General features: G+C 38.8%; 1 protein-coding gene across 3 annotated transcripts in view; it reads right to left on the bottom strand.

Moving 5' to 3' along the window:
• Window positions 1–12,099, bottom strand: part of BRD10 (bromodomain containing 10) — a 63,582-nt gene that overhangs the window by 37,052 nt on the left and 14,431 nt on the right. The window contains exons 2-3 of one of the 3 annotated variants that reach the window (XM_089489961.1): window positions 11,695–11,806; window positions 2,319–2,519 (exon numbers count right to left, since the gene is read on the bottom strand). The exons of 1 other annotated variant lie outside the window; for it this stretch is intronic. In XM_089489961.1, coding sequence (XP_089346087.1) covers window positions 2,319–2,371 — 53 coding nt within the window. In that variant the 5' untranslated portion in view covers window positions 2,372–2,519; window positions 11,695–11,806. The remainder of the gene's footprint in view (window positions 1–2,318; window positions 2,520–11,694; window positions 11,807–12,099) is intronic. One more of the 3 variants, XM_089489945.1, reaches the window with a different exon arrangement.

Genomic DNA, 12,099 nt, shown 5'->3' with positions numbered 1-12,099 from the left:
CATTCATTTTTCTAATGGAAGAGGGGGGTCCAGACCCCAAGGACCCGCCCCCCTTGGCTACATCCCTGCTGGAAATAAGACTTAACCAGAATTCAGTTTCTGTGATTCCTGACTTGCCATTAAACACAATTCATTAATTGTTATAAAAGTCAGATAAACAACCTATGGTTTAAAGATTGTTTCTTTAACAGCTGATTGGATCATTCCAGGTCTATTACATAACATAAAAAAACAAGGAGAGCAGAAACTGAAACTTGGCTAAACCCTTTTCCTGTATGTATGGGAGAAAGAGAAACCAGAGTCATGCACTCAACACTTCCTTCAGCCTAGTAGAGGCTCATGCACATAGCACAAAATCACATATTAGTGTTGTACAAGAACATAGACTGAAGATGTTTTACTGCTCTTCAATATATCACTGAAGATAGGAACAAACTAAGCACAGAGAGCATATCTATTTATCTCTTTCCCCTGCCATTCCTTGTGGCTTATTATATTCAGCTTTAGTGTAAAACAATTAGTGCTGGCATGTTAAAATATATTTTAATGTATAATAATTACACTGACATGTCTTACAACTGCTCTGGACACGACATGACAGTCCCATGTGAAATACAGTGCGTCCTTGCCTTACGCGGGGGATCCGTTCCGGATCCCTCCGCGTAAGGCGAATTCCGCCTATGCTCGAGCCCATTGGAAACAATGGGGCTCGTGCGCGGCAGTGTGGGCGCGCGCGGGGCGCAACAGGCACGCGCGCCCATTCAATTGAATGGGATGCGCCGCCTCTTCTGCCCCTCGCGTGCGCCGCGGCTTGAGCACGTATGCTTAAGGCCGCGTACGGCGCGGGCGCACTGTACCTCATCCTTGTTCAACTGAAGTCTTCCTACACAGCTGTAATTCCAGAAAACAGAATAAAACCTAGCCTCGTTTGAGAATAAGAATCTACTTGCTTCATTGTATCAACCATCCATAAATATACTACAAGCATGACAACTCCACACAAGAAATAATTACTTTCAAACATTCAAGCACACAAATAATGAATCATCCCTTTGAGATATTTGGCAACCAGACACCAATGTCCAGATTAATACTTTGATATTTCTGAATACAGTGGTCCTTTGGTATCCACAGGGGATCTGTTCCGGATCCCCCCAATACCAAAATCCGCGAGTGTTCAAGTCCCCACAGTACTCAATGGTGCCACAGCCATGCGGCTTCCGCACCATGAGAGTTCGCCACCCCATCCCTCATCCCCCCGAAGCCCACCTCACTGTTCTCACTGCAGCAGGGGGCTGCCTTTTCTTCCTCCTCTTCCGCGCCTTCTCTTCTCCTCTTACACCCTCCTGTCACCAGTGCGATGGCTCTTCCTCCTCTTCTTCCCTGCCTCCTCCTCCTTCTCTTACCCCCTCCTGTTGCTGCTGCTACCACTCTTCCTCTTTTTCCTTCCTCCTTCTCCTCTTCATCCTGCCTCTGTCTCTGCTTCTCCTCCTCCTTTTCCTTCCTCTTCTTCCCTGCCTCTTCTTCCCTTCTCCTCCTCCTCTTATCCTCCCCCACTACCACCACCAATCAGCTTTTCCAGTCAGATGTATAGTCCAGGCATACATTTCTGACATGCTTCCACACATTGAGCATGATTCAGTAACAATGGTGGGAGCTTTCCAAACCAACCTAGACTATCGAATAATTAAATTCATCCATTTCAGACTCTCTCTTTGTTTTCCCACATACTCCCAGTTAATGCAATCTCGCCTGTACATCAGTAATATCTTACACTTAATTAATAACCATCTACCATATTCAGCATACAAAGAGGAAGAAAACAATTTTGATTGTGGGCTGATATCTGAATTAGCAACCATCAAATTCACCGGATGTAATTAAATACTCTCCCAGCACAATGAAATGCTTTGCTATTAAACAACTGATGTGAAAAGACAATTATGTTACAAAACTATACAGAAATGTGATAATGAAATGTAACCAAAATCATGAATATGCAGACATAAAAGGAAAGAACTATTAGACCCCTTCTAGTCTAAATTATCAATGCTATAACTAATCCTTGAAGTATTACTATTAACGTATTAATCCAGTGTTTCACTATAAAATATTTTAATGAAAAATAAATTTCACAAGAGATGTATGTGTGATATGATTGCATAAATACTAGATTACTAAAGGTCTGTAGAAACCTTAGGTTGTAGAAATTCTTTTAAATTAGAAATTATAGGCAAGTGACATTTTTGATCTCCCAGAGGAACAAAGCTTAGGAAAATAGAGAAAAAGAATAGCTGAAAATCTGCTTAGCCTTTTACCTCTTTTCTTCTTTTGCTCTCAGTTGCTCTTCCTGTCTCAGAACCTGAACCATTACGGATTCAAACACGCCTGTAGTCAAGCCTGCTAAACTGCGTGGTGTAGAACGACGCCTTGTTGAAGTACAAGCTGTTCCCTTCTCATCTTCCAGCCCATAGAACCCTTTAGATGTTACTGCTATTGCTGTCTTCTCTCTCAAATGCCTTGAAAGAAAAATCAAATCAATGCACAATAATACTTTTCCTGACGAGCAGTAATCCAGTAGCTACATTTTAAAGAAATTTACAGGACTACTCTTCAAGTTGTATTGCTGTATCACAGCACAACATGTTCATCACTTATTAAAAAAAGTATAGGTTTATGTTGTCATTTGATACATGAAAGCAGATTCTCTCTTTTTAATTTAACTGTTTTGGTTTGAAGAGACAATTAAAATTTATAAAGTCATTTTTGAACTATATCTTCTGAACATTTTAAAAGAAAATATTCACCAAATACCAGTCTGAAACACAAGAAATATTGCAAATGCAATGCAATATCACTTGATCATATTTACATATTTTAATAATAATTATTAAGTATCTCCGTGAAACAAAACTTAAGACTGCAATCCAAGACAAATGCACTTAATGTGATTTCCACTGTATTTAAGGGGACTTTGTCTAAAAGAACGCATGTAGGATTGTGCCTTAAGTATAATTGCATTTACAGATATTCCTTCCTTACTTCCAGTAATTACCCAGGATAATGATTACTCTTTTTTTTTTAAAATAAATTTTATTAACTCAAAAGAAAATTACAGATATAAAATCAAAGAACTCCAATATTACAAATATTCCATTATCAGATTTCATTATGTTCCTCTTTATCAATACTTCCTTAGGATTGCTGACTCTACCTAGCGTTTTACCTATTAACTAAAACACGCTCTTAAACATATACACACACCATAGGATATAGCAAAAAAAAAAAGCTTATTTATGTACCCAATCTCCTACTCAAACTCTAAACCCTGTTTTCCATTAGTAATCTAGGAGGGCGAAGATAACCATTGTAGCTATTATTATTTAATTGCTTAAACTTATCCTATATTTGTAAGTATTTTATCCAAGGATCCCATTCCTTATAAAATACATCTAATGTATCACTCCCTCTCAGAGTTGTCAATTTCTCCATCTGATAGAATTCCATCATTTTTAATTGCCAGTCTTCCATCGAGGGTATTTCCTCCGTCTTCCACTGCTTAGCAATCAGTGTTCTTGCTGCTATGATCATGTAAAATAGAATTTTATCTTTACCCTTTTCTTCTTTACTATCATCGGTAATGTTCAAAAGATACATCTTGGGGTTGGGTCTTCCATTGAGTACTATTATTTTCTTAATTTCACTGTGTATTTCCTTCCAGAATTTAAAAATTTTAGGGCATTTCCACCAGCAGTGAAAGTACGTTCCCGTCTCCTTTTTACATTTCCAACATAGATTACTTTGATTAAACATTTTAGCTAATTTAAAGGGTGTCAAGTACCATCTAAACAATGATTTATAGACGTTTTCCTTAATATCCACACTAGGGGTTAATTTTAATCTTCCTTTCCAAACTCTTTCCCAATGTTCCAGCTGAATACTTTCTTTTAAATCCTTAGACCAGTTAACCATATATTCCTTAACAACTTCTGTTTCCAATTCCAGTCTCCTAATTTCTTCATAAAATTTTGCAATCCTTTTTTTTTGGTTCCAAAATATTTTGTCTAATTGAGTTTCTGTTACCTCAATACCCACCGTTTTGTTATCAACTAAAAATCTCTCTTTAAGTTGCCTGTATGAAAACCAGTCACATCCTAACTCTTTTTCTTCCAGTTCTTTTTGTGTTAACATCTCTCTCCCCCTACCTTTCACCTTTGTTATTTGTTTATAAGTTACCCACTCTTTTTCCTTTATAACAATTCTATCAAAAAAGGCTTCGTTAGAGGATGTCCATCCTGGAATTAACGGGTACCATTTATCTTTATACCTGTTCCAAATTCTGATCATTGATTTCCTTATTATATGGTCACTAAAATTCCTATCTAATTTCATTTTCCCGTATATTAAGTATCCATGTAATCCATAGCTCAAATCAATTTTTTCTAAATTTAACCCACTCCGTCAACTATTCTAATACCGCAGCGTAGTAGTACCATTTTAGATTTGGTACGGCCAATCCTCCTTTTCCAATGATTACTCTTTTTAATGACATTTTGTAAAACACAATGTACATTGAAAATATTTCAAAAGATGGCATTTAAAAATGATTATTTGCTTCCTGCTACAGTGACTTTTTTAGCACAAACATTTGTAACAAATTTTCATTTGTATTCTGAGCCAACAGTACATCAATTTGAATTTTAGTTTTTTTTAAAAAAGTTACCTCTCACTTCTTTTTACTTAATCATATCAGACTATTGGTTTCTCTAACCTAGTTCCACTATTATGGACTGTAGTTGATAATTCTGATTTAATAGCAAACTTTCATTTACTATAGCTGTGGTTTGACTTATTTATGCAAACCAGAAGGTGAGACAGGAAATCAGAGTGTATTGGGAGAGACTGTTCAAGTTAATCCATGATGGCCAAAGCATGCTCTGGCTTTGATGACTAAGCCAAGCTTTAATTTTCAACATGCCATTCATTATTAAAACCATCTTAAGGATGACTGACTAGTTTTAATTTGCAATATTAAATCCATTATGACTCGTAAGCAACTATTCCTATTCTTGTTACCAGAATTTTTGCACTAATGTAAACATTGAATAAGTATGCCACCCTAGACTTCAATCATCAATAGACGAATATGGTTCCAGTATTGTGTGTGATAGTGCAATTATTGTCTACTGCGTTGTGCTATACAAACAGCTGCTCTTCTGTATGTTCTTTAATATTAAGTAGCAAGCTAGTCCTTTGTAGAACTTTGCACAAAAACCATCAGAGTACTTCCGTTACAGAAGGATTAGGTCACTGTGACAGTCCTAGCCAGCAAAGCCAATGATGAAAAACTATAGGAGTTGCAATCAACAACATCAGGAAAACCACCTCTGTCCAAAAGATAAGCTATTCACATTTTTCTCATATCACTAGGAGTTAGTGGGTTTAAAGAGAGCCCCAAAGTGACCAGCAAGACTCACACTGCACTATGGGTAGGAGGATAGGCCACAAAACCATACATAGAAAGAGGCTTGTGGAGGGGTGGGCACGCCTTTTATTGCCTGTAATTCCACTCCCTACCCAGCATCCCAGGCACATTACACCCATTGCAAAGGCCTTTGGTCTCCCCCACATGGTGGCCATCAAAAGTGACCTCTCCCCTGCACCACCAGGCATTGCTAGGGACCAGAATCTGATAACTATGTTGTCTTTCTCACATAATTATGGTACTATCTGCTTGCTTTTCTTTCTAACAAAATGTAAAGGCTGACAATCTCAAGGAAGGACAGTTTCTTCCCTCTACAAGTGCTTTCATATGGTTCCCATCATGCAACAGCCAAAGGTTTCACAAAGCTTTTATTGTACAAATTAATGACCTTTTTGTGGACATAGGAAAAAAGTACTTCCTTCTGTGAGTTATCATTTTCCTTTTCCTTATTAGAAGAAACAGAAGGACCCTTCCTTTTCCATTTACTTTCCTTCCTTCTAATAAGGAAATCTACTACATGCATACAATTTTTGGTTTTAATTTCTTGTATCAACTGACTGCTATTTCTGCTTTGTGGATATTACCACCCTAAGCCCATTCCTCCATGTCTGTCTTGCTTACTACTAAGCATTTACTGAATTACATCAGTGTGAGTAGTAAAGTGTTGAGTCACCATTCAACAATTGATTCAATGGTCCTTAGTTGAGACAACCAATATGATTTATACCAGTGTTATTTTCACTGCATTTAGGAACCCAGCAAAATATGATGGACTCTATTAAAATTATGTGAAAGAATTCTGTGTGAGCTAAACAATCCTAAAGCACTGGAACTCAGTATATATATATGTGTGTGTGTGTGTGTGTGTGTGTGTGTGATTTTCCCAAACCCAGGAATTAAATGCAACCGAAAGCCAATGAAAAGCAAAAGGTAGAATGAGCAACAAAGCACTGCTATATTATCTCCTATTAAGGATTTTGGCTAGACTCACCTAGCAATGTGACATTTCCAGAATTTTTAAAATCATGTGGGGGGGAAAAAATTAGGGGACTGAGGACTGATATTACTACCTTTACGGATAGCAAGTCATTCCATTACTTTAGCAATATAAACTGTATTATTCATAATTTTCATATTTGGTATATTAAAGGTACACTTTATTAGACACTAACTACAAATTTAATCTACCTTTTACTATATTCTTTATTTTTTGAACTTTAAGGAGAACATTTGAAGGAACCTTTTTGGTTTTGCTAGTTTGAGGAGTAAGAAAAGAATGAGAAAAACCTTAATTTTTTGTAAAACAAAATGATTTTATCTCCTTTAGTCCTTCATGTCAAGTAAAGCAGTCATTTCCATAAAAAGAAATGGGGGGGGGGGGGGGGGGAACCAAACCAGGAACTGCAATGATCTGATACTGTACTAAGTCTTAAATAAATAAATCTTCCTATTCTATAGTTAAAAAAAATATTGGTGGAATAAATATAAGAACATGTCTTGCACATTTGATCATATGCCACTGATCATATGTCACTGATCAAAGAAAATATTTCATAATCTTTTGTTTTTTCAATTTAAAAGCTTTAGAGGAAAACTGGGAAATCCCCCCCCGCTTCCATTTTTCCAGTTTTTCCCCTCCAGCCATCACACGTCTAGACTTTTCCAGGCTATGTTATTCCACCGCTACTACCACCATAATTGTTTAGTTACGACAACTTATATCTTAGTGTAGGACCTCCGCAAAATATGCCTTCCATATTTTCCCACCCTATGCTAGGCTGTTGGAAGAGAACACAAGGGCCATCCAGTCCAACCTCCTGCTAAGCAGAATACACAATATCATATGATATGCTTTAAATCAGAGTGCAGATATACAGCAAACTATTTTAAATCTGCAAACACTCAAGACCACACTTCATCACATGCTTCACTATAAAATATTTATCAATATAAAACAAAATTCAACACAGAGAATTTAATCACAGCACAACAAGAACGAGCAGTTACAAACAAAACACATTTTCATATACATACAAGGGCCCCTCTTCCCAGTCCTATTAACAGTGGTAACACTAGGGTTGGTGTCAGCCCCAGGCTGCCTGGCACACACCCCAGTTGTCCCGCCTGCCAGCCAGGCTGCTGTGGTGGGGGTGACCTGCTGCTGCCACCTGGCAGCCCTTCCAAGTCTGTCAGTGTTAGTGGTCAAGTGGGAAAGGGTGGCAGTGATGGTGGCAGGGACAGCCAAGGACTCCTTTCCTTTTGTGAATGGGGAAGAGCCTGCAGCTGCCACTGGTCCTGACACCACCAGCATCTCCCTTTCCCAGCCAGCAGCTCTGCCAAACCTGGAAAGAGCTGCCAGGTGGCAGCAGCACCTACTCTTACCAGAGGAGGGGTGCAGACCCCACTGGGTGACCCCCCCCCCAGAAGGAGTGCCACTTAGTGGGGTGTACATCCTTGGGGTGGTGGCGGCTGCCTTCTGAGAAAGGCTGAGCATGCTCCCCCACCTTGTTGCGCCACACTATTCTACCCACAAGTAGAATGGCAGCAAGGTGGAGAGGCATGCCCTTTTGGCCCTGTCCCCAATAGCCGTATCCCCTGCACTGGCTGACACCCCAGGTGGGGATGCCACTGATTCCCACCAGCAGTTGTAGCTGATGGACAGCAAAGGTGCCCTGGCTGGCAAAGGGGTGCGTGCCTTGGAATAGATGGTGAGTGAACGCTCCATAGAGTGTTCACTTGTGAAAGTTTCACCCAGTGTGGTCCACATTCCCCACACTCCTACTGATGTCCCAGTCTATTAGCACAGGACCTAAATAAGAAGGCTCTGATTTTGTCTTGTCTTTTTGAGCCTTATACTGAATTCTAATATGATGAAACCCTAATCCCTCCACAAGTTTGTACAGTTGAAAGGCTTTCAATGATTCTGAAATCATTGCTACTCACAATGTTCTCTGGTATTACACATGCCAAGATGTAGCAGGACTTTGCATTTAAGTCTCTTCTGGCAAGTGGCTGCTTAGATGGCATTATGTCATGATTTTGCTGACTAAGGATGTTTACCAGTCACACTCCCTCATCATTTTGTGGTGTCTATGTGCTCACTTCCATAACTTACTTTATGTATTTATTTTTAAATCAGAGACACCAACAAGGCTTTGTTCTGTACCTACCACATCTGGCTAAACTACATTTCACTTTGGAATCATTTTTCAGCTTCCTGCTTAGCATTTGTTTTGGGCTAACAGAAGGGCTCTTGCTCCAGAGTTTCTTTTCACTGTTTTTACAGTATGTTTCAATTACCTCATATTTTAATTCCAATATTAGCTACTAAACCATTTGAAATGTTTCTTTATTGTTACTGTCATTTTGCTATCTATCCCTGTAGTCCAGGGGTTCCCAACCTTTTTGACTAGTGAAGCCCTTATTTCTATGGAGGAGCCCCTAAGAGGCCTACCCTATGTCTTACAAGTTAATGGTGTTTAGGAGTGTATGTAAGAATATATTCTTATTAATTTCATTCAATTTTTATTTCTTTCATTTTCCTGGAGCAGCCATGGAGCACCTGGGAAGTCCACACGGTGCCCTAAGGACTCCTTGGAGCACAAGTTAGGAACCCCTGCTTGTAGTCTCTTTTCGGTGAACCACTGAACACTTTCGGCTCACTTCTCCTACAAAAACTTGCATCGGTTGGAACAAGGGGAGCCAAAAATCTTTCACTGGTCTTTTCACCACCAACAATATGGCAGGAATGAGCAAAATGCATTTGTGGGCTGCATACAGCCCTTGGGGCCCCAAAGTATGGCCCCTGACCCCTACCCCAAACCTCCAGACTCACACCAAATAAAAAATCCAGATTGTTGCTCCAAAAAACCACTGCAAGATGCAACATATTTGTTCACAACTATTCTCATATTTTAAAACCTGCTAGAATCCTCCCCTAAAATCATCAGCCAGAAGTGATGCTGTTCACCTCCTGATTCAATTTCAACTTATTTTTGGCCAACTGGGAGGCAAAGATTTTAAAGTGAAGCATTGAGGGAACAAACACATGGCATTCTGCAGCTGTTTTGGGAGGCTGGCATGAAAAATCACGCCCTAAATATTTTAATTTGGGGGAGGTCTGGAGGCTTTGTGTATTGGTATGGTGTGGCCTGCCAGGGGATCACTGTGCATATGAATATTAGCTCCCACCCCTACTGCAGTTGCCCATCTTTGCCATATAGGAACTATGTGGAAAATTTCTGCCCCCCCCCCCCCCCCAAGTTCAGTCTTTATGGAATTGTTTCAAAAAAATTTCTACCTTAGCGATTTTCCCCTTAAGTTTTTTTTGCTTTTTTTTTGTTTTGTTTTTTGGAGGAGGGGGGTACATCTGCATATCTTTGAGTTTCCCTAAGCCCTATGTTTCATAAGGGATTGCATTCAGAAAAAAAGTCACTGTTCATATACGAAATATGTAGTAGCATATATTTGTGCGAATGTATGTGTTTCCAGTGAAGAGTTTTTCTGTTATAAATAAATGCTTGAACAAAAGCTGCTATGTTCTTTAGGCTTAGAAGCATCAATAAAAATTACAGCGTAATGTAATCAACATATAATACAACTGTTAATAGCAGTCAGAAGGGGTTGTAGTTGGTGGAAGCTGGGCAGATAAAGACAAAAATACCTGGAATTGTTATGCCAAACAGTGGAGAAGGCATGACTAAACAAAAGTTATTCATTCAGCAAAATAATTAAGTCTCTTCTGCAACAACTGGAACAAAGTGCAAATGTTGGAATCAAAGAACTGAGCGATAAACAAGTTTTTGTCCTCCGAAGTGAGGCAGTCAGGTAAGGTTTGCAATTCAGCAGTATACTGCAGAGAGAGCTGCACATGACATATACTTGGCAGTTGTTCAAATGATTCAGCACAATGATGAACAAATTTCCCTCCATTCAGTTTAGGTCTGCCTTGGTAATAATTACTGCTCGTCTCAAAGAACTCTTTTTTGTTGTGAAGTCCCATCCAGCTTATAACATTAATAACTTTGTCATATTGCTTTACCATGTTCAAACCAGAAAGGGGTTGTTAGAACTACAGTAAAAATAAGGAAATGAACAATAAACGTACGTTAAAATTGCTTTCCCCCTCTAATCTTTCATTGCAATATAAAATGCAAATCATATACTTTACAACTCAAACAGTAAAGTATACATTTAACAATGAGGCTTTAGGGAGGAAAGCTTTTGGAATTATTAAAAAAAAGTTAAGAAAATAGAAGTAATTGGGGTAGGATTCACAGATATTGTATGAAGATTTCTGCCTAAAGCTGTACTTTATTTTGGTCAGGGATTTTCTCAATATGTAGACAAGCTCATGGATTGATTGTTCAGCAACTTTGTTTACAAGGCTCAAGAGCTTTTCTGAGCTTACCCACATTTTCTTACGAGTCTTAAAAATCATCCTTTGGAAATATTTGTTGTACGTGGACTTGGGCAAAAGTTAGACTTTGCCCAACATGCAGTCTAAGTACCGGAAAGCTATACAGAAATTATGTTCAGTTCACATTCCATGTGAGCATCATGAACTGAGCAGGTTTGCATGCTGTATCAAGTAATTATGGAAATCAACAACAGTTTTCCATCTGCAGAGGCAAAGTACATATAGGAAGGCTCAAACTGAATTCTGGATGATGGACTGGGCTCAACTTCCAGACAGATAGCCCTAGAGAATTTTAGACTACATAAATGTAAATAATCCAGCTATAAAAAAAATTCTACATAGACAGCTTTGCCGTCTGTTCCCAAGAGCTGGAAGAAAACACTTCAAACGTTTAATAACTTTGTATCTTTCCTATTTAGCAGTTATGTATATTTAGCAGGAAAAAGCTACTTGCTCAGCATCACTCTCAAGAACTTAAGTGTTTGCAACTATCTAGTTATCCCTCTGAATACATTTCAGTTCCAAACCAGGATGTAAGCTGGGAGAAAGGTATATGGTATTACTTCCAAGAAACATTATTTACTACAGCAGATCAGTATATGCAGTCAAGGGTTTGACTGTAAAAGAACTGCATATTAGAGAAGTAATATATATACAGGCAATTTTGGAAAGTAAGAGGCAGTGATGCAAAGCCATTAATCATACAGAGAAGAGCATTATGCTGAGAACAGTGTCTTCGGGGACACACTCCTCCTGCTCAAATATTTGTAGAAGTAGAGCCAAAGCAAACCTGGACTGTATGGTTCTTCAGGAAGTTCTGTATGAAGATGGGTAGATAGCCTCTTAATCCAAAATTACAGAAGTCTTATAAGGATTCCATATTTCCAAGAGATGTCATAAGCCTTCAAGGTAAAAGAAAAACAACAGATGTTCTCATCTCTGGAAGGCTTTGTAAACCAAATTTTTCAACCTAAACAGAAAGCAATATCTGCAAAATGTGCATTGTCTATTTGTCCATTTTGATAGGGAAGGGGATAAAGAAGGGCAAGTGAACTGAGACAAAAGAAGAGCCAAATTGAAAGTTGTCCCAGACTGGCACAAGGCACAAAGAGTTCCCCCCCCCCAGCAGAAAACGAACAAGCACCTTGAAATAGGACAATGTTTATGCAGCAACAACTGTCAAGCCAAGGTATCA

The sequence above is a fragment of the Sceloporus occidentalis genome, unplaced genomic scaffold (genome assembly GCF_023333645.1).
Source record: "Sceloporus occidentalis isolate IW3139 unplaced genomic scaffold, rSceOcc1.0.p SCAF_1, whole genome shotgun sequence".
In the NCBI taxonomy this organism is placed as follows: domain Eukaryota; kingdom Metazoa; phylum Chordata; class Lepidosauria; order Squamata; family Phrynosomatidae; genus Sceloporus; species Sceloporus occidentalis.
Note: the sequence above shows the minus strand (reverse complement) of the source record. Positions and strands in the feature narration are given on the sequence as shown.